This window comes from Coregonus lavaretus (genome assembly GCF_964263955.1).
Source record: "Coregonus lavaretus genome assembly, chromosome: 13".
Taxonomy (NCBI): domain Eukaryota; kingdom Metazoa; phylum Chordata; class Actinopteri; order Salmoniformes; family Salmonidae; genus Coregonus; species Coregonus lavaretus.
The window spans coordinates 47,068,841-47,092,737 of record NC_140000.1 but is presented as its reverse complement, the minus strand read 5'-3'; the positions used below and the strand labels follow the sequence as shown (position 1 = coordinate 47,092,737).

At 45.4% G+C, this 23,897-nt stretch overlaps 1 protein-coding gene across 1 annotated transcript in view; it reads right to left on the bottom strand.

Annotated features, from left to right (window-relative positions):
* The window catches only part of LOC311139672 (synaptotagmin-1-like), a gene marked incomplete at both ends in the record, with an annotated part of 42,652 nt that extends 23,912 nt beyond the window's left edge, over positions 1–18,740 (bottom strand). Inside the window, 3 exons of the mRNA XM_084174593.1 lie at positions 4,893–5,018; positions 8,352–8,524; positions 18,584–18,740. Coding sequence (XP_084030719.1) covers positions 4,893–5,018; positions 8,352–8,524; positions 18,584–18,740 — 456 coding nt within the window. The remainder of the gene's footprint in view (positions 1–4,892; positions 5,019–8,351; positions 8,525–18,583) is intronic.
* Between the last annotated feature and the right edge of the window lie 5,157 nt (positions 18,741–23,897).

Sequence of the window (23,897 nt, the reverse complement as noted above, 5' to 3'; positions counted from 1 at the left end):
CAATGCTTTCCACAGCTGTGTCAAGTTGGCTGGTAGTGGATCTCTACTCTGAATAGCTTGTTCCATCTCATCCCACAGATGCTCAATTGGATTGAGATCTGGTGACTGGGCAGGCCACTGCAGTAATCTGAATTCACTGTCATGTTCGTGGATCCATTCATTTACATTTACATCATTTAGCAGACACTCTTATCCAGAGCGACTTACAGTTAGTGAGTGCATACATTTTCATACTGGCCCCCCGTGGGAAACGCAACCCTGGTGTTGCAAGCGCCATGCTCTACCAACTGAGCTACAGGGGACTCCATTCCTATACAATCCTAGCCTTGTGGCATGGGGCATAATCCTGCAGAAAAAAATCAATTTGCAGATGGTACACTGCTGCCATGAAGCGATGCACCTGATTGGCAATGATGTTCAGATATCCTGTGGCATTCAAATGTTGCTCAACTTTTATCAATGGGCCCAATGTGTGCCATGAAAATACACCCCACACCATCACACCACCACCACCAGCCTGCAATGTTGACACGTGGCATGATGGATGCATGTACCCATACCCTAGTCCTCCCATCCACGTGAAACAGCAGGAACCGGGATTGATCTGAGCAGGCAATGATTTTCCAATTCTCCAGTGTCCAGTGTTTTCATTCCTTAGCCTACTGCAACCGCAGTGACGTCGTCGGCTTCCATACCCCATTCGTGTCAAGGTATGACGAGTTGTGCATTCTTTTTTTCTCTCACCCATCTACACACAATACCCCATAATGACAAAGTGAAAACATGTTTTTATTAAAGTTTGCAAATGTATGAAAATGAAATACAGAAATATCTCATTTACATAAGCATTCACTCCCCTGAGTGAATACATGCTATAATCACCTTCGGCAGCTATTACAGCTGTGAGTAAGTCTCTAAGAGCTTTGCACACCTGGATTGTACAATATTTGCACATTATTCTTTTTTAAATTATTCAAGCTGTCAAGTTAGTGGTTGATCATTGCTAGACAGCCATTTTCAAGTCATGCCATAGATTTCCAAGCAGATTTAAGTTAAAACTTTAACTAGGCCACTCAGGAACATTCAACGTCGTCTTGGCAAGCAACTCCAATGTTCCTTCCTCATGATGCCATCTATTTTGTGAAGTGCACCAGTCCCTCCTGCAGCAAAGCACCCACACAGCATGATGCTACCACCCCTGTGCTTCATGGTTGGGATGGTGTTCTTCGGCTTGCAAGCAACACCCTTTTTCCTCCAAACATAACGATGGTCATTATGGCCAAACAGTTCTATTTTTCTTTCATCAGACCAAAGGATATTTCTCCAAAAAGTACGATCTTTGTCCCCATGTGCAGTTGCAAACCGTAGTCTCGCTTTTTTATGGTGGATTTGGAGCAGTGGCTTCTTCCTTGCTGAGCGGCCTTTCAGGTTATGTCGATATAGGACTCGTTTTACTGTGGATATAGATACTTTTGTACCTGTTTCCTCCAGCATCTTCACAAGGTCCTTTGCTGTTGTTCTGGGGTTGATTTGCACCTTTCGCACCATAGTATGTTCATCTCTAGGAGACAGAACGCGTCTCCTTCCTGAGCGGTATGACAGCTGCGTGGTCCCATGGTATTTATACTTGCGTACTATTGTTTGTACAGATGAACGTGGTACCTTCAGGCATTTGGAAATTGCTCCCAAGGATGAACCAGACTTGTGGAGGTCTACAATTCTTTTTCTGAGGTCTTGGCTGATTTCTTTTCATTTTCCCATGATGTCAAGAAAAGAGGCACTGAGTTTGAAGGTAGGCCTTGAAATACATCCACAGGCACACCTCCAATTGACTCAAATGATGTCAATTAGCCTATCAGAAGCTTCTAAAGCCATGACATCGTTTTCTGGAATTTCCCAAGCTGTTTAAAGGCACCATCAACTTAGTGTATGTTAACTTCTGACCCACTGGAATTGTGATACAGTGAATTATAAGTGAAATAATCTGTCTGTAAACAATTGTTGGAAAAATTACTTGTGTCATGCACAAAGTGGATGTCCTAACCGACTTGCCAAAACTATAGTTTGTTAACAAGAAATTTGTGGAGTGGTTGAAAAACGAGTTTTAATGACTCCAACCTAAGTGTATGTAAACTTCAGACTTCAACTGTAAGTGTGTCTATTAATCCTGACATGCTGTCCATTAGATTTCCCCACAGTCGTCCAGAGAGGAGCAGTGTCAGATGTCCTGCTACACGTTGTCACACTGTATTTACTGTGAGCCACCACCCACCTGGACTCATCCTCATCATCTCTAAGAGGATGATGGGACTGGAGGTCTGTGACAAAGACTGTTTGCTTACTAGGTTTTACCTATTACAACATTTCAGAGGAAATTCAAATCAGATATTCTGCTGTGAAACCACCTCTATTGTTTTATTAAAGGGTACTACTAAACTGGATTATTAAAGGGTACTATTCCAATCTGTGTTTGTGTTCTGATATGATCATCACGATACTGATCTGGCTTCTTTCACATTCCCCAGGTCTGTAAACCTGTGTGTGTTTAACGGAGGAGCAGCGTCCTGTCACAGAGGAGGGCCTGCCGGGTCATAACCCTTCCCTGTGTGTGTGATATTAGCCGCTGACGGGAGGCTGGAGAACGGCGTGCACCTGCAATTGTGACTAAGCCCTGTGCAGCACGTCCTGAAGGGATTTGTTCTGATACTCCCTCCCTGGTCCCTCCCTACCATCACGGCTCCACATAGCCACACAAACACTGCACACTTCAAAGGAGAAAGCGAAAGCCCCAAGGGGATATGAAAGGAGCTGTCATATTCCTCCAGTCTTGTCTTGCTTTTCGCTGAAGCCTCTGAGAATATATTCTCTTTCACAGGTCAATGGTAGAAGTACATTTGGAGAGACAGAGAAAGTTAATTGGAAAAAACGGTGGTTTTAAGGATATTATTCCTACCTAATATAATGTAGACGGTAGACTTTCTGTTATGAATGCAGAGGGTCTCCTTTCGACCCATTAAAAGGGAAATTAATATGATGTTGAAAGTGGGAATAGCATATTATGTTTCCCTTTCTGGCTCCTTTGTGGATCGTTTGTGGAGGAGCTGCTTGATACGGCCACCGTACTCTGGGTACCGAATCCTTTATTAACCTGTGCTCTCATTAGACCCCCAAAACGCCATTCTAGTCGAGGCCTGGGGCAGTAGCCATCACTGGTGCTTAACTAACAGAAACAGGCGGAGACATTTGGCCATACAGGTCTTTCTCTTTCCTCCATTCTGAGAGAGTCCCTGCTCTACTGAGCTGAGAAGGGCTGATTACCTTTAAACAAAACGAGAGCTTAGCCCTCCTGTCTCCTGTCCCCCCCCCCTCCTCCTCCTCCTCCCCCTCCTCCTCCTCCTCCTCCTCCTCCTCCTCCTCCCACCCCAACGTCCTCAACAGAGGACAAGAGAACAACTAGTGGAACAATCACCTGTGTCAGCCACTCTTCCTCAGACTAGGGCAGTCTTTTCACCGTGATTGCTTCTACTCTGTGGACCTGATCTGAAGACACAGGAGCTGAGTGAGTAGGGGGCTCGGTGGCTTTCTGCTGTGGCTGCTGCTGAACTGAAAGTGGGTCAGACTGACAACAGTCCCTGGTTCCCTGGCTCTGTCTCTCAGCCTCAGAGCTGGGTACTGTCAGTGAGCGCAGGGGCCCAATGCTCCAAGTTGCTGTCACACACACAGTGACAACTGCCATCCATTCATTATGGATCCATTATGGAGTCACAGTGCTTATTATTACTGGACCACTGTAATCACAGAGTCTCACAGAACAGAACAGACTAGCATGGTTTCACAACTACCGGGAATGGCGCTAGCTATATTGGATGCAATATATAAAATAAGTAATGTGATTAGTATTCAGTTAGTGCATTAGTGCTAAATGGTAATAAGGCTCTTTATCAGAATACATTTGACTGATATTATGATAATGACCATAGCTATTATGGCCATAACAACTGAGTGTGTGAGTGAATATTGTGATTATTTATCCTCATGATTAGCATCATTACTGTCTGTTACCATCACTACAATCGCTAAAGCATTTTCATTTTAGGACAAACAGAGTGCTTGAGGGTCTTTCAGGGGAAAGTTGTGATGTATGTGGAGAATCTCTAATGTTCCGAACGTGTGGATAATATGGCGGTTTAGCAAACGCTTTCATCCAAAGTAATCCACAGAGAACTGTCAACAGTGACAGTGAGACATACTGTACATTCAGCTCATGTGGGAATTGAACCCACAACCCTGGTGTTGCTAGCACCATGCTCTAACCCATTGAGCCATTGAAAACACCTGGCCATGTGGATGAGACAGTGATGTGTGTGAGTGGCTAATCTCAGGCTGTCCATCAGCTCCGTTAATGACAGGGAGTTAGCAGGGCCCCAGTGAGGAACAGCAGAGCTTCCTCTCCACGCTGCCTTCCACCCTCCTCTATGATCTGTCACACAACATCTGGATGTTGATCTGCTCCTCAAGTCGCTCTGCTTTTTAAAACCCTGACATTGAGAAAAATACAGCAGATGGATTCCAGAGGGGACTGTGTTCCCGTCAAGGCCGAAATAGCTTATTTTACAAAAAAAACGGTAAACCCCAAAATCCTCTGGTGAGGTGTAGCTGATAAGCTCCGGCTAACATGTTGCCAATAATAATAAACAGTGGTGATACAAAAATGAACAGTAGGAGTATGCTCTGCATTACCTGGGTAGGCAACATTTTCTCAGTGTTTTTTTTAATGGATTGATGAGTCGATGGACCAACCACAGAGGAAGATTGGGGCGACCATACTTACGAAGGAGAGACGTTTCAGATAACAACGACAGTGAGAGTGGATATCAGAGGCGGACCCTTACCGTATTCTCCGTGAAATTGTAATCCAGGCTGAACTGTAATTTGCCCAGTTTCTCTTCCTCCTTGGGCTCGGGCTCTTTCTCTGTATCGGTCAGGCCTGTCTCAGCGTCATCCTCATCCTTCAAGGCCTGAAGGAGACACCCACCAACAGTCAGTGCCCTCCGTGTGCCGCCTGTGCCAGCCCACTTAGACGGCTGTCGCCCTGCCCCGCCCCGGGCCTGCCAGCGGGTGTGCCAGCGGGCCCGTCTCCTGAAAAAAGCTGCCTCTCTTTTGGGGGATTATAATGGGGGGAGCAAGCACTAAAACACCACAGCAGTTAACACCAGGACATGCTCGGTGATGCGCTAGCCTCGGGCCGGGACCCCTGATGCGGTTCAATCAATCTGTGGGTGTTTTGGTCTGAGGGGACGAGGGGGGAGAGAGATCAAATGATAGAGCCAAAAGATGAGAGTAATGGGCAGGCAGAGGAGGAAGAGAGAGAGAGAGAGAGAGAGAGAGAGAGAGAGAGAGAGAGAGAGAGAGAGAGAGAGAGAGAGAGAGAGAGAGAGAGAGAGAGAGAGAGAGAGAGAGAGAGAGAGAGAGAGAGAGAGAGAGAGAGAGAGAGAGAGAGAGAGAGAGAGAGAGAGAGAGAGAGCGAGAGAGAGAGAGAGCTTCTGCAAACCACAAACGACAATTCCTTTGATGTTATTTCAAGCAGATCAGTCTTTGGTGCAAAACAAATCAACAGCGAAATGTCAAGAGATGGCGAGAGTGAACAAGAAGAAGAAGAAGAAGAAGAAGAAGAAGAAGAAGAAGAAGAAGAAGAAGAAGAAGAAGAAGAAGAAGAAGAAGAAGAAGAAGAAGAGTGAGTTTTCCTTCGCTAGCCTGGTTCTGAGGGGATGCTGGTGGTGGTGGGGGAGAGGCGGATTCGAGGCAGGGGGGCAGTCAGTTTGTTATTGGTAAGCATGCGATTAAAGAGGCAAAAACTAGCTCTCAAGTACATTCAGTGTCAAAGTTGCCTTCCAAAGGTCAGACATTGTCAGACCGTCATTGTTGCATGCAGGGCATTCTCTTTAAACAGAACAGTACTCTGGTTGTGACCCCCACATTCTCAGTCTACTTATCAGTCACCCATCAGGAGACACAATCGCATTGTCAGAACCCTCAGCTGCATGTGTTACCCCCACGCCGATGGAAGCTATAAGCATCATGCCAGCAGTAGGTAGGTAGGTGTTGGTAAGAGGTGTTGTCATGGTGATGGGGGCCTGCCCTATTAGTGGTCAGGTTGCTGGTGTGAAAGCATCAAGGTTGAACAACATTGATTTGTTTGGAATTTGTACGGCCCATCTGAGTCTCCTCCTGATGCAAGCAAATATATTGTCAATTTTTCCCTAGGCAAAACTATAAAAAATAAAATTGGTTGTTTGTTATTGCTTGCACACAGAGAGGAGAGGAGTATAGCAGAATAGACACTCATGTTCGACACCCACAATGTGTATTGGATATTTTACTAGGTTAAGTCAAAGTCAAGTCAATCTGCCTTTTGGCTTCAGGTTAATGTATGCGAAACATAAAGCTACTGTATATCTAAACCTTACTACAGGTTTCAAAAGCAGTAACCTAGCAACTTAGCACATCTTGTTTTGAAATGCAAAGAAAAGATTGAAAAGGCGCCAGATGGAATCAATGTGGTTCAACCTTGTTAAAGCGCGTCCAGTGCATCTTTCATACATATATATGTGCATGTGCAGGACTACGCACATATATAGAGCAGATATACATGTACTGTATGCATAGTTACATATATTTGGTTCTACAGGAGTAAGTTGTTGTCAAGAGGCTATCAAAACATCAGAGCAGCAGGCTTAAGGAGGATCCAACAACAATTGGGAACCTACCGCCAGTGACAATCCCGCACAGTCATCAGACACAACACAGATAAGGAGGACATAGAAGGAAGAAACACACATTAAAACAACCACACACAGGAGTTAACACAAGAGTCTGGGCACACCAGGAGAAATGACCGCTCGGGAGCCCATGGCCCCGCCTCTAGAATATCTAACCAATAGGTGTGTTGCATAAGTAACCAATAGGAGTGTTGTAGTGGCAGTGTGTAGCCTAATCGCTTGATGTGTAGTTGTAGCAGTTCCTAAATCAGTACAGGAAAGGTGGTCTATCCAAATAGAATTCATTCTAGATTACAGTCATTGTAATTCTATGGGTGTATCATACTACAGCTTAAGATATATCTGGGCTATTATAAAGCTTACCAACTGTCACTAGGAACAAGGACACAAGGCAGAGGCCTCTACAAATCAAAGAATTTTAAGCATTTCAACAATAAGCTCTTTGGTATGAATCAGATGAAACCTGTGGAGCTCACTCCTTATCAGACTGTGTAACACCTCTGCATCTCTGGCCTACAGTATGTAGCTATTGAATTCCCTACTCCTACATCATCTCACAGGGCTTTGTCCTCCACCCCAATTCAATGTCCCTGATTGATGATGTGAGCGGTGTTGGCGTGGACAGACCGCAAATTAAACAGACTGTCAGAGGGGGGTGGGGGCGGGATTGAGAACCTTCGTTAATGCAATTAGTATTCTAACAGGGGTTAAACAGTTGTGTTCCCTATTCTCTCTGGGAGGGCGGAATGAATTCACTCCCCTTGCTGGTAATTAGCTAATGTCATTTCTCTGGGTTGATACCACTGGCAATACAGCATACCATACTCAGGACTCATTGTTCTTAACACATTCAAATACTGAGAGGAACAGAAAGAGCGATTGAATACTCTCTCTGAGGCGATTATAAACGGCAGGCTTCCTTAACAGTCCTGCAATCAGAGTGAATGGTGAGGAGTCATCGCAGACGCAACAATGTCAACACAAGTCGTGTGTCATGTGTGTCCACTGGTCTTCTTGGGGGAGAGTTTGGCCTAAACCAGGGGCGGGGCAAACTATGGCACGCGGGCCCATTCAATTATTTTGGGCCACATTTGAACCTTTAAAACTAGATAGAAAGTATGTACAAAAAAATCTGTGCAGCCCTCTGTTGAATTTGGAAATCCCGATGTGGCCCTCGAACCAAAAAGTTTGCTCACCCCTGGCCTAAACTATGTGTATGTCCGATAAATTCTATAGTGAAATCGCTTTGTTATGTGAAGATTATTACTCTGAAATATACTGTATATACATTTATGTATAGGCTGCAATCATCAATGTATGCCAGGTAAGTGTAATAAAAGTCAGTGATGTAATTTCTGGCTACAGTCAGTCACAGATAATATGTAATCGCAATGTATAAAAATGTATATAACTCTATTTCTTTCTAACCTTGAAGTAAAAAGTCAGTTATATACAGTATATATAACACAATAGGAAACACAGAACAACTTGGCATTATCAAATACTACCGTTGACTAACAAACTGTTAACTCCAGTCAATAACATTCAATGGCAGTAGCACAAAGCCTTTACCTCGGTTTTCGCCCCGTCGTTCACGTCCATCATGTTGATGGCGTTCTTGCCCTTGTCTTTGCCCTTCTTTTTGTTCTTCTTCTTGAATATCCACTTCTTGCAGATGCAGAAGCAGCAGGAGAGGACCAGGACCACGGCCACGAAGGCGATGGAGACGATGGCCCAGTTTGGCACTGGAGAGGGACACAGGTTAGACGACTATATGTCAAAGATGGGGCCATGCCTGGATGAAGAAAACCACACCATTGCTCTCACTCTTTTTTTCTCAAACAACCAAAAGTGTCTCGTCGAGAATATGGCACTGTTATCTGTTTCAAACAAGGCACGAGCTGACAAGAAATGCCTGGTCACCATCTCCCTGCATCTAACGAATAACTCTGATGAAGGTACGTTGAGACTACTTGTTGAATATAGCGGCTGCAGTAGCAGCTGGAGTGAATGAGGACATACAAAAAGACATAAGGATGTGTTGGGCCAGTAACCAAATGGTCGCTGGTTTGAATCCCGAGCCGACTAGGTGAAAAATCTGCTGGTGTGCCCTTGAGTAAGGCACTTAACCTTAATTGCTCCTGTAAGTCACTCTGGATAAGAGTCTGCTAAATGACTCAAATGTAAAGGTAATGTGCAGACGGAAGACTTTGATCAACGGTGGTGGGTGGCAGCAGCCCCAATCTGCAGTCTAGACATGGACTCCTAACGATTGCCCTCGAACAGAGACGTTCTAAGCGTCCCGACGCTTCACTGAGCATCCTCGGCCAATTTAGTGGAAATAACAGAGGTTGGCATTTTCCACTTGCCATTTAAACAAAACATTTCTCTGACAACTGATACTTTCACACCAATCACGGGCACACAGGTCAGGGTGTAGAGGTAATTTGCAGGGCCTGTTGGAGAGCGAGGTACCAACTGTAGCGTGACCGTGTCGAGTCAGTGATTGCATGACCACTCATCATGTTCATGGGTTTTGACAATTCTCTCTCAAAGAGAGTTCCTATTCACACTTTTGTATCCGATTCATCTCATACTAACCAGTTTCTGAGAACTTTCTTTGAGAGCTTTTGTCAAGTTGACAGTAAATTTCATAGCATTGCTAGGATGTGACCTACTCTGCAAAGAACACTAAAACAGCCATGGACTGTTAATTTAATTGAGAATGTAATGACATGTAATTTTATATAAGAATGAATGGACTAAACAGTCCAGCTGAAAGCTCCAGTCACTGCTGTCACAGGCAGACAGGGAGCCACTCAGCTCCACAGCACAGTGATCACTCTAACAGCCTGCTGACAAACAGGGACGCCTATCTAAAAAACAGGAGTCAGGCAGTTTTCCCCGACACAACACACACACACACACACAGCCATCAGCTATGCACGGCATGTTAAAAGTATCAGAGGAATGGTAAAGTGGCCAGACGTGCTGTAAATAATGAGGACAGAAACACAGTGTCAGACTCCTCCATTCTGGAGGGATAATTACAGCTGCCGCTCACAAAACATCAAACACCTTGCAATCCACACCTCCTTTCAACAGAGAGGGCCACCAGCATGCCCATCAGCAAACAAACCATGTTTTTGTTTTTGTCAACATTTACCGTGCACAATATGGTAGATTCAGGCTGGTTTGATTTACTTTACCACTGAAGGATCTGATAATTGAACAGTTTTCCCACCTGTATAAATTCAAGCAAGCTATACTGAACAAAAATATAAACGCAACATGTAAAGTGTGAAATAAAAGATCCCCGAAATTTCCCATACGCACAAAAAACATATTTCTCTCAAATGTTGTGCACAAATTTGTTTACATCCCTGTTAGTGAGCATTTCTCCTTTGCCAAGATAATCCATCCACCTGACAGGTGTGGCATATCAAGAAGCTGATTAAACAGCATGGTCATTACACAGGTGCACCTTGTGCTGGGGACAATAAAGGCCACTCTAAAATGTGCAGTATTGTCAAACAAGTTTTGAGGGAGCGTGCAATTGGCATGCTCCCTCAAATTGGCATGCTCCCGGTGGGCCCACCCATGGTGTCCAGTCATGTGAAATCCATAGATTAGGGCCTACTTTATTCATTAAAATTGACTGATTTCCTTTTATGAACTGTAACTCAGTAAAATCGTTGAAATTGTTGCATGTTGCATTTATATTTTTGTTCTGTATAATTACAGAATAATTACGACCATAGTAAAGATTACATATGAAATTTCCTCTCTATACACCACCCAGAAACCTGTTATTGTACTACTAAATCTAACCGTATGGAGCACTGGGAGGCAATTGGCTTCATTGTAAATCCAACGTTTGTCAACTTTCAGTGCTACTTTGAAGACTCTATATCTGCGGGCCACTAGAAAGAACCATCACAGGAAAAGTATATTACGGTCTTCTCTCCCTGGGGCTTTGGCTCGCCAGCGTTTCACTGCATTTCCTTCACCGCAACGCCGTCCGAGAGGGGGGAGGGGGAGAGAAGAAAATCAATGCGCTGTTGACAAAATCGATAAGCACTCTCCTTTAAGGAAAATCATTGAGTGATGTCCTAAAATAACTTTGGGATCTACAGCCTTGGCCTTGCTACAGTGGTGTGCTAATGGAAGTGATAATCTCCCCCCCCCCCCCGATGCACCCCATTTTGAATTTGCCCTCTTGAGCTGTGGTCTCCTAAAAACTGGTTTGCTGCTGCTCACAAATTTGTTGAACGGTAAACAAGAAACATTTTGAAAAATACTAAATATTGTTTTGAAACTTGTTTGTTATTACTGTTTTAGTGGTAAAGCCATGTCACTTTGCATTAGTATTGTAATTATCGATTCCAATATATAATATAACACCTCACTGTCCATCTTCAATTCCATTTCCTCTTGCATCCTCGGTTGACCCTAAAGTCACAGGTTTAGGGCTGAGTTGAAACCTCTCATCTGCTCCATACCTTTGCCAAAGTAGGTGCAGTGGTCTGAGACCTTTGGGATACCACCACGCGCTTTTCCACACACAGCCGAGCAGACTATCTTTTAATGGAAGTGTCAGAGATATGGCAGGATCCTAAGCTGGGATGATAAGTCATCGTCCCACTGAAGGAACCGCAAAGCTGTGACACTTTTTCTAATGGGAGCTCCAATAAAATAATTTGACACAGCAGGAGTCTAAATAAATGAACTGATATAACAGTGGAATTTGGCATTATTTTGACGAGGCAGACTGCACTGCAATTGGATTCCATTGTGCATCATGAAATATAATATTTTTAAATGGTACTGCCATCCTCTGTGGTTATTTACAATGTGTTGACATCAGCGGTACGTGACTGTTATAATGCACAGCCCACTGCTGTGAAATCCAATGCAATAACCCAGCCTTTATTTATCTACTTCATTGGGCATGTGTCTAATTCTGAAAGACACCTTTGTGTTGCTTAATTAAAATAACCTTAGTCCCCGAAAGCAATAAAAGCATTCCCTAATTAACTACACGGTGTGTCTATTCTCTCTTGAGAACGCGACGCCAGCGGGTGTACCACACTTAAACTTTAAGCAGTAGTTATCTCTCGTTCCAGCACACACAGCGGCGAACGGAAAATGGTGGAGGCGCTGGATGATGGAACGCGTGTTGTGTTCACAGCTCCCGAGGAGAGGCGCAAATCACATTTCTGCCGCTGTAGTCAAAAACCATCCAGCGAGTGGCAGCCAATGTTCCTCGACGCCACACAATGAGACACCTCCTTGGCTTTCAGCTGTGAATAAGTCCGCCGGATAAGTCTGCCATCTTTTCTCCTCTGGATGCCTTCAAGGACACAGCAGGGCCTTTTGGCTCACTTGCTCCGAACCAGGAGGCTCCAGCTGCATTTGTCTGGCGCTCCGAGTCTCCCGCTTTCTTATCAAATTCATGTTTTTTTTCATCCAGACAGAATTGATCTGATAACCGTCTGGAATGGGGACCATTGAAATATGACAGCGGAGTTATCAGACAGGGTTTTTTAACAAAACCTTGCAGACAGCCAAAGGCTATGGAACTCGTGTCTATGGAAATCTTGACACATGGAACAATGCAAACAGTATGAGGGTCTTTTGGTCCTTGAACATATTTTCAGACATACACTCTGTGGATGGAGAAGAAAAGGAGACCTCTTGGTTCTATTTAACTACAGTTTATTTTAAGGAAATAGGCCATGCCTTTAATTTAATAGCAGAAAAGAAATCATTCAGTCGACATTCATTCTGGTTATAGACTATGGGGATATTGTCTATATGAATGCAGCTGCCAAAGTATTTAAGCCATTGGACGCAGTTTATCATAGCTCACTAGGCTTTATTACAGACGATAGGTTCAGTACACATCACTGCATTCTGTATCAGAAAGTAGGCTGGCCCTCTTTGAAATCTCTTAAATCAATGCATTGCACTCTTTTTGTTTATAAAGCTCTCCTGCATAAACTTCCGCTGTACCTTACTTCATTGTTACTTAATTGTTAACTTATAGATGTACGAGATACTAGACCTGGTCACAGGGATGGCTACCTCTGGAGATCCCTTCGATCTCCACTGAGTTACAGGTAGGTACATCTGTTTTAGATCTCTAAAATTGGATGAATTGGTGCCTCTGGGACAATTCAAAAGGCTGATTGAGGACCTTTTTTATTGAATAATGTTTGTTTTCTATGATTGTGTTTTGCTTTTAGTGTTGATGTGAATATTAATTTAATATTGATGTAATTATTGATGTGTATAGTGTATATTGATGAGTATTGTTAAAATCAAATCAAATTGTATTTGTCACATGCGCCGACTAGAGCAGGTGTAGACTTTACCGTGAAACGCTTACTTATGAGCCCTTTCCCAACAATGCAGTTAAAAAGTAACATTGATGTATATAGTGTATATTATTGATGTGTATAGTGTACATTTATGTGTTTTTGATGTGTATTGAAGTGATGCTCAAGTGAGAGATGACCACTGTCAGTGTGACAATAGATAGTGCAGGATCAGTCAAATCTGTGAGACACAGAATAGGAATCATGAGAGCTAAAGGGCTATATTTCATTATCTAGTTTTGGGGCAGATTTCCATACTAGCTCAATGTTTCCGGCCACGGGGCAGAGGGAGAGGGAGTTGGAGCGGTTAGATTTCCCACGACGGGTGAGGTTGATGGGACGGGCGCATAGTAATCAGTCACTTGTGGTCTGCCGCGGGGCACGGGGGGAGCTTGCTGCTTGTTATCACTTTACCCATGGTCCTCTGAGGAGATCTGTGCATCCTTACATCTTTATACAGAGGATCCAATAGACTGGCAACAGTAGCGGGTGGGGGGTGGGTGGTGTGTGATGATATATCAGGGTAATAGGCAGCATGCTGGCAACACAAACTAATATATTGTGACAGCACCCTGTTGGTCAATTAACCTTGACATTACATCTTGTTTTGCCAACAAGAGCAGCACCCCCGGTCCTTGTCCTTTCCCGCTGTGGGAACAACAACAGTGACAGTGCAACAACAGCTGCAAATGGGGTAGGAGGAATAGTGAACAGAAAAAAATTACTAGCTACACAAACTGGTATTTGTGTTAAGATTTATGTCAAACTAATGAGGAAGAAAGAGATTTAGTTTCGGACCAGGCCTCTGATTCCCTTCTTTGAAAGGCTACTCTGGGGGTGGGTGAGGTGGGGGGGAAGCACTTTATAATATAATATAATAATAATATAATATGCCATTTAGCAGACGCTTTTATCCAAAGCGACTTACAGTCATGCGTGCATACATTTTTTTTTTTGTGTATGGGTGGTCCCGGGGATCGAACCCACTACCTTGGCGTTACAAGCGCCGTGCTCTACCAGCTGAGCTACAGAGGACCACAACTTTATTTGTGACTGACCGGCTCGATTCGGTCTTATGTAGCAACATTTGAAATTGTGGTTTTTACATTGGATAAAAGTAGAGACTCAGGGCTAGAAAACTGTATATCATACACTACGGTTGAGGAACAATGGGAAAGTAATTCTGCTTTGAAAGTTGATAAACTTGTAACCTCACTTTTGAGAAAATGGCCCTTGGAGGTTTTGGTTAAACTACTGGAGAGCTCTTCTTTGTCTACACCCATTCAGCATCGTTCACACCCTCTTAAGCCTTAGGTTTATACTACGTCTATCAACAGTTGTCGCAGTAACATCATGAACATTCTATTGTCGTCCGACATCAAACTTGTCGTTGTCGGTATAAACACAAAAACTACAGGCTGCATGACATCAGCAGCCTGGTAGTCAAAAGGGGTCAAGCATCATGCTGTTGATGAGGGGTGATCTCCCCCTGCCCTCCGATGGAGCACCCTCCTGACACGGGCCCAGGTGGATGGGGGGCAAGAAGTTTGGTTCGAGGAGGGCTGTTCTTCCCATCTGTAAGCTGCTAGGTCAAAGTTCTGGTCCCTCAGTCGCCTCCTGCTGCCTCATGGCAGACCTACTGGCTCAGTCCAAGGGCCGGGAGAGGACCAGGACTAGAGCCAGACAGAGAGGGACTGAGAAAATAGTTTGTCTTTGCTGATCTACCACCAGTCTAATCCTCAAGGGTGCTGTCATTTCTGAGCAGAATCTAAATTAAATAAACTACTCAGTAATTATTGTAAAATGTTTTTTGAAATGTTAGAATTTTCAGTCACCTGTACATCAAATTTTCTTTTAAAATCCAAAACAGTCAATTTCGCAATGAGTATGTATTGCTTTTAGGTTAATACCCACAGAAACAGGTGTGAAAAACACTAATATCGACTGCCTTTGAAAATAAATGTTTTGGGAAATGTATTTTTGGATACGGTTGTCTGTGTTATTGGCGGCGAGTGTGGAGACAGCAGTTATGGATCAAAGCGTTTCTAACACTGAGAGGTTAATTATTGTCACTGAAAACAAAAACCCTTGGGTGTTTAGAGGGAGTGCTGGAAAATTCATTACAGTGCCTCCTTCTTGGCCACAAGGCCCTGAGCATGGTGTGGTTCGGCCTAACACAAATAGACACAGCTGCAGCGGACACACCCCTCTGAGCATGGTCGTGAGCTTTATGTAGCGCTTGCTACGGCATGACATGGCGTTCTCCATACAAATGATTTCATACAAGCCAATACTGTCAGTGGTCTGACCACAAACGTTTAGTGGTAAACTTGAAAGAGAGAAAAGTGGGACAGTCTGCATTAATCTCTAAAAACCATCCTGGTGGTTGCAATGCATGCTGGGATTGCGGATGTAACTACATCAGGTAATGGAGGAAGTAATGCTTTTAATAACATCCTCTTTGTAGTAGGTCCTCCTTGGTGGGAAATAGTTTTGTGACAGCGAATGAGAAATTATTTGATTTGATTTATTAGGATCCCCATTAGCCAACGTCAATGGCGACAGATAGTCTTAATGGGATTTACACATAACGAAAAAGACATTACAGAAAAAAATATTTTTAATTTACACACATTTAAAAACATTATCATATGTGTGCCTCCCGAGTGGCTCAGCGGTCTAAGGCACTGCATTGCAGTGCTAGAGGCATTACTACAGACCTGGGTTCATTCCCGGGCTGTGCCACAACCGGCCGTGGCCGGGAGTCCCATAGGACGGCGTACATTTGTCCGGGTTAGGGGAGGGTTTGGCCGGTGGGGCTTGACTTGGCTGCAGGCTGTCGCCAGTTGAACTGTGTTTCCTCTGACACATTGGTGCGGCTGGCTTCTGGGTTAAGCTGGCGGGTGTTAAGGAGCGCAGTTAGGCGGGTCATGTTTCGGAGGACACATGACTCCACCTTCATCTCTCCCGAGCCCGTTGGGGAGTTGCAGCGATGAGACAAGATTGAAAAAGAGGAGTAAAATACAAAAAGGAATGAACATGTTCAGTTCCACATACATGTCAGTACATATACATAACAAGTAGGTCACATGGGGGAGAGGTGTTGCTGGTTTAAAATACTTTTGAGAGGGGAAAATGTATCAAGAAGACACAGAATATTTTTGTAGGGATGAAATTCAACTCCATTTGAAAAACAGCCATTTCTAGCAGCGTCAGCCAACAGATGGGGCTGAAGAGGAGCTTCTGGCTTGGAGATGAATCCATGGAACTTTGTTAATGTCACAAGGCATTCCTCTGAGCTATACCAGAGATACAGCACAAGATGCTCAACTCTGACAACACCATGCATTCAGCTTTACCTCCAGGAGCCAAGGCTTGTAGATAACCATCTATTTCTTTGTAGAAATAGCCACAAGGAAGAATTTGCTATGGCAATGGATTGATTCTGTCTTCTTCATGCTGCCTTCTCCCCTTGAATATTCCTTATTAATGCCCTGTCCCCATCCTGGGAGTAGCTGGATCAATATTCCTTATTAATGCCCTGTCCCCATCCTGGGAGTAGCTGGATCGATATTCCCTGGCACAAACACGTCGGTGGGCTGGCAGCGCTCGGTGCGGAGTCGCTCGTTTTCTAGTTCTGACTGAGTGCTGGAGCAAAAACTGTAATTTAAACTCTACTATAATAGAGTGGCTTTTTTCGTGGGCTGCTTGCGGAGAGCATTTCTGTCTGAGGCGTACCCAACAACCCCTTATTTAGTCGTTGTCCACATCACACAATGTGATAATTAGGGAGAGAGGTGGTACATGGGTTGTTACAAAGCCTAATGGGCTGGTTGCCACCGTGTCATTGCCAAATACAGACAGTGAAATGAGGGAAAGGCAGGGTGTTTTGGAAAGGTAACGCAACTCCATTGTGAGAGGGCTAATGCACCAGGTTAGCTGTTGCTGGCTAGGATTGGGGGGTGTGGTTTAGTAGCTACATGTGGCAGGTGGCGTATCTTCAAGCCCTCTCACGGTGAAGCAGTTCTAATATGAGGGACCATTACTCTGAGGCACAGGGGACATCAGAGTCACCTCCCCACAGTGTCTTCATTATGGCTTCCATATGCTCCTCAGTGGTGCTAATTTCATTGGAGCACCCAACGGCTCCAACACACTTCTATGAGGAGACCAGGAAGTGTTTGTCGCTTGTCAATCAATGAAAGTCCATCTCTGGACTGATGGGGTAAAGTCCAGGGCTGCACATACTGACCACGGACTACTGTCTACAGCTTCTATGGCTTTATTTCCCAAAGCAAATCTGTTGTTGGTTTTAAATTAGCCTCTCCAGACGCAGGAGAAATCTCTAACCACTATCAGGGTCCCTGCGCTATAAATCTAGGACAGCATAATATGACAAGTGGCGTCATTCACGTTGGAACTAAAGCAATAGAACCTCTCTTTTACATGGGAGCCATTTCCTGACACGAGAATTACTTCCACATGAGCCGGTGGATATGTCTATATTTAGGACTTGGGAGGCTGAACGCAACAACATCAACTGGATAAGTAGGTTGGGGTTTGGGATAAACAAAGGATGCTGCTGTCCCAAACTAACTGCTACTGTTCCACAGACTTTACAGGCAAAGACAAGTGTCAACTCCAGAATCACTGGGCGGAACATTTGTATAGGAGTGATGGGTTGACAGTTGGTCAGGATTCCAATATGCTGTAGTTGTGTCTCCTGTCAGGGGAGGGTGTTGATGGTGGGAGGAAACACAGGGTGCCCAGGCAAACAACAGCAATACAGACAACCTTGGAGATTGAAAAAGTGAATTTGCTTTCTTATTTACAACCTGGATGGAAGAGAACACTTTTGCTTTGACAAAACCAACAATCTTGGAAAATAGTCATACTGTCACACCTGCTCCCGCTCCTCCTCCCTGGCGCTCGAGGGCGCCAGGCTGCCCATCATTACGCACACCCGCATTAGCGCTTCATTGGACTCACCTGGACTTCATCACTGCTTGGTTACCTCCCCTATATCTGTCAGTTCCTCAGTTTGATCCCCGTGTCGGCATTAATGTTGTTTCGTTTCCTTTGTCCAGACGCTGTCAGTGTTTTGTTCCTGTCTGTTTGTTCATTAAATGTTCACTCCCTGTCCTTGCTTCTCGTCTCCTATCGTCTGTCCTTACACATACTTTCCAAACAAAACTTTAAAATCAACGCTGTTTGTTTTCTTGTCACCTCAAATGCCAAATGGGTTTCTAAAAGTAGGTGCTTTTAGAAACCACAATCAGTGATAATGGCCACTTGTACTTTGTTTGCAATTTGTCGCTAAACGACATATCCAAGGATGCATTTGTCTACAGGAGGTAGCTACTCAACCAATCACCACTCTGTCACTGGGCAGGTTAGGGGCCACCAACCACAAACATGACTCACGTGGGATTTTGTTGAGCTCATTCATGAACTTGTCCTTGAGCTTGGAGAAGTCCTCGCTGGATCCGGTGCCAGAGATGTCAGTAGCGTTGCCACCGACCGTGGAGGCGGTGGTGGACATCGGGGCCGCTGCCAGGGCTTCCCTTCGACTCTCAGCCATGGTGGTGCCAGGCAGCCAGGCAGAAGCTGGAGGAAAGATGGAGAAAGAGTTGAGTTCTAACACACCTCATTTAATATTGCTTGCCCTATACATACAATAAATAGATACAGAAAGAGAGGCAGATCGACAGAAGAGAGAAAGAGAGACAGAGAGAGAAAGAAAGAGAGTCAGGTAAGATTAGCTGGTTGTGACAGATGCCTGCCAGGGACAGTTTTCTCTGGCCCTGCTATAGATGAGTGAGTGGAGCTCCCTCTGTGTGACCAGTTGCTGGCTCAGCCTGCGTAAACACACCTGGATCCCACAATGAAATGATCCTGCTGGGTTCTACCAACAGCCCCAGGCAGATGAAGCTGGCTTTCACACTACACAAAGCCTGTGTCCCAAATGAAAGGAATAGGGTGCCATTTGGGACACACAAGCCTCTAACACCTCCACTTTCTACTTTAAGTGTGGGGTTTTATGCTGTTATCTATTCTAGTCTTGCAAATGGATTCCCAGGCATATGATCGGATTGAGAACAAATATACTATTGCTAACCTTTATAGCATGCAAGACATAGGGATAACCCACTATTACCCCCACTGTCTACTTCATATAAACAACCAGCGGGAAGCCAGATGTGTTTACTTTAGATTCATGTCTCTGTTACAGGATCTAGGAACAGCCATTTTACAGTGGTTAAGTGGTGTGGGTGTGCGTTTGCTAAGAGGTGCAGGGCAGGTTGTCACCAACCGCTGCTGTCACCATATAATGTTGGATATATGGATATATATATATATATATATATATATTGCCCCATACTACTACAGTGTATAAAATGTATAATGAGCTTGTGAAACAAAAGGTATTTCCAACGTGCCCTGTTTAATGATACTAGATTCCGAATCCCGTGGATGGAAGAATGTATAGATACTCTATGAGTCACTAGATGGCAAGGTGATCCGATTGCCTTGTAGGTTTACTGAGTGTGTTTATGGGAGAAAACATATCAAATCTAGAGTGCAGTGTATTCACAGGATTAGAGTGTTAGCTGTTGTTCACTCACTTTGCAGGCATTGAGAAGCCTGTTAGCATGAGGCGGTGTTGTTCACTGACTTTTCAGGCATTGACAAGCCTGTTAGCATGAGGCGGTGTTGCTCATTCACTTTGCAGGCATTGACAAGCCTGTTAGCATGAGGCGGTGTTGTTCATTCACTTTGCAGGCATTGACAAGCCTGTTAGCATGAGGCGGTGTTGTTCACTCACTTTTCAGGCATTGACAAGCCTGTTAGCATGAGGCGGTGTTGTTCACTGACTTTTCAGGCATTGACAAGCCTGTTAGCATGAGGCGGTGTTGCTCACTCACTTTGTAGGCATTGACAAGCCTGTTAGCATGAGGCGGTGTTGTTCACTGACTTTTCAGGCATTGACAAGCCTGTTAGCATGAGGTGGTGTTGCTCACTCACTTTGGGTTTGCCAGCTGTTGCATGGGAACACGCTGTGAACGAACAAGAGGTCGGTGTTCTCCAGCTGTGTTGTTAACACGTATTTAATACCCTGGCAGATCTGACAAAGACATGCTTTAGGGTGTCGAACACAAGCAACGATAATGACAATTATACCATAATATAGTATACCTACAGGCTACTATATAAAGGGTATGTAATTGCTTTGAGGTGCTCTAATGCAGGTTCTAGCTTGCCTTGAAACCCCTCCCTGAAATCTTTGCTAATTGCTATGAATGAACACAGCAATCAGTGCTTCTGTAAGCCCTTTGAATCTCCCCTCTAATTCAAGGTTCCGCCTACACCTTCATGTTCTCTCTGTCTTTCCTTGTCTCCCTTTGAAAGGCAGCAGCGAGGTTAGTGTGGGGGCTGAGCCATTGAAAGGCACGACGGGCCACGACAGAGACACTTCAGCGCAGGCAGGGAGAGGACTTTTCAGAGCATAATGCCACTCTCAGGAGAGAGTAGGCTATGTGGGAGGAGGCATCTTCTCTTCTATTGCAGATAGGATTGATCCTGTGGGAAGGGAATGTAATGTATTGTAGGCCTCAGGCGTGATGTTTTAATGTTCGTTCCACGTCAGACTCCAATCCGAAGGGCGCTAATGCACACCTGCTAAAGTTTCCCGCTCTCCTAACAGGCATGAGTGAGTCAGAGAGAAAGGCTGAACAAAGGAGCTCCACCAAAGGGCTGTAATTACTCGAAACCCTGAGCAGAAAACAGCCCCATTTAGAAGCACATTTGCATTGTGGGAACAAGAGAGACAATCTATACACTTAGTGGCCAGATCAGCGCGGCGGGGCCGTCATTAAAGAGAACATCCGACACTCTGGAGCATTAGGGAGATCTTTGTGACACACCCTGACGTTTGGTGGCACCCCCCTGTTGGGCCCCTGTGAAGAGTACACACCCACCTACCAGGCGAATGACCCATATAGCCACTTTGTCCTCAGCCCAAAGCACCTAAGGCCTAGATGCTAAGCTGAAGTGACAGAGCTGAAACCAGTCATTTATCTTTTTGCTGTCAGTGTATTTCTTATTCATATGCCCAGTTACTCAAAGAGACGCAGCGGCTGATGCCGAGACGCAGAGACGTGATCAGATCGTTTTGTTCCTCTGTTTTCTCTCAAGGTCAAAGCACCAAGTGATGGATGCTATTGGCTCTGTGCCTATAGACATGCCTCGGAGAATGAGTGACTACAGGCTACATGATTGTCACGCCCTGGCTCTGGGGATGCTTGTATGTTGAGCCAGGGTGTGAGTTTTCTTTGTTTGTTCTAGTTTTGTATTTCTATGTTGGCCAGGGTGGCTCCCAATCGGAGACGGCTGTAGCTCGTTGTCTCTAATTGGGAGCCATACTTAGGTAGCAGTTTGGCATTGTGTTATGTGGGATCTTGTTCCGTATAGGTTTTGTGTAGTGTAACCAAGGACGTCACGTTATCGTTTGTTGTTTTGTTCGTGTGTTCATTCTAAATAATAAAAGTATGTTCGCCTTCAACGCTGCGCCTTGGTCCTCTGTATCCGACGATCGTGACAGAAGATCCCACCAAAACTGGACCAAGCAGCGTGTCCAGGAGCCATCGCCAGGGGAATCTCTAGCGGATCTCCTTTGCCACCTCGACTGGGTCAAGCCGTGTGAGGAGGAGAGAGGCTGGACTTGGAAGCAGAAGGGCGAAAGTCTGGTGAGAGCTATGGAGGCCTGGCCCACGGGGAGGAGAGACGGCCAGAAAATTTTTAGGGGGGGGCTCACGCCGTGGACGACGGGGCAGCAGGAGGCCGCCAGGTTACGGGAGTCACTGGTCACCAGGGGGAAGGAGGATGTAGAGGCACGGCGAGAGGTACTGGGGTGTGTTGCCAGTCCGGTCCGGCCCGTTCCTGATCCCCGCGTAGGGCCAGTGGTGTGTGTTCCCAGTACGGTCCGGCTTGTTCCTGTCCCTCGCACCGAGCCTGTGGTGCGCGTCGCCAGCCCGGTCCGGCCCGCTCCTGCTCCCCGCACCAAGTCAGTGGTGCTCTTCGTCAGCCCGGTCCGGCCCATTCCTGCTCCCCGCACCAAGCCAGTGGTGCGCGTCGTCAGCCCGGTCCGGCCCGCTCCTGCTCCCCGCACCAAGTCAGTGGTGTGCTTCGTCAGCCCGGTCCAGCCCGTTCCTGCTCCCCGCACCAAGCCAGTGGTGCGCTTCGTCAGCCCGGTCCGGCCCGTTCCTGCTCCCCGCACCAAGCCAGTGGTGTGCGTCGTCAGTCCGGCACAGCCCGTGCCTGTTCCACCGGTGCCTGGTCCGGCACCGGTCAGCTGCTCCACGCCAGAGCTAGAGCAATCCGCTCCACCAGTGTTCAGTCCAGCTCCGGCCAGCAGGGCCAGACCGGACCAGGGGTACTTTGGGGGGTTAGAGAGGGAGTGGGGATCATGCCCGGAGCCGGATCCGCCGCCAAGGCGGAGTGCCCACCCGGTCCCTCCCCTGTGGTGTTTGGTTGGCGCGGTCGGAGTCCGCCCCTTTAGGGGGGGGTACTGTCACGCCCTGGCTCTGGGGACGCTTGTATGTTGAGCCAGGGTGTGAGTTTTCTTTGTTTGTTCTAGTTTTGTATTTCTATGTTGGCCAGGGTGGCTCCCAATCGGAGACGGCTGTAGCTCGTTGGCTTCCAATCAGAGACATACTTAGGTAGCCGTTTGGCATTGTGTTATGTGGGATCTTGTTCCGTATAGGTTTTGTGTAGGACGTCACGTTATCGTTTGTTGTTTTGTTCGTGTGTTCATTCTAAATAATAAAAGTATGTTCGCCTTCAACGCTGCGCCTTGGTCCTCTGTATCCGACGATCGTGACAATGATGTGGTAACTATATAGTATATAGGGTTGATATCAATGTTATATTAATGAATCACCACTGATGTGTTATAGAAAGACGTTCATAAACAAATTATCATCAAATGCTTAAAGGATTTACTAGCTTGGGTCTGGCTCAAGGAGGCCATTTCAATGTTCTCTATGAGTAGGTGTTCACATATAAAGTGTAAAACACCTTGGATCAATTATGCTTGGAGAGAGAATGTTCTCAGGCCTACTGTGAGTTGGAGACCACCCACGGAGACAGTGATGCTTCTCATTTCAAGGATCATCCCAGAATATTAAAGGGTTATTCTGTCTCAAATTATATGTATACTTGTATAAACAAGTCTCGTATAGAGGCTGAACACCCTTGTGTGGCAGGTGACCCACTTGAACATGGAGTAGCATTCTGTTCTGGCTGGATGGCAGCTCATTTGCCTCTATAACCTTTTCCCCTTTCCATGGGTTGTCATCGCCATAGCGATCATATCTCCATTTCAACACTAAGTCAATACCTGCCCTTTCAATAGCCGTTATTATAAACCAACTACAAGCCAAAGCTAAATAATACATCACAGAGGGCATGTATACTGATGCATGTCGATAAAATTCAGAAATGCCCTTTGACCACAAAGTGTCAATTATGTTATTATGAGAGCACCTCCTCTCACAGTCATGCACCAGTTCCACTGCTGAGGCCACACGTCAAATTGACCTAATCTGTCAGTTACAAGGGAGATACAAGGACAGCTAAAATCTCAGGACGCCAAAGCCTGGAAATCTCTCAAATCAACACGCCAAACAAAGATGGAGGATAATGGAGTCGGGATAGTGGACAGATTAAAACACGACCA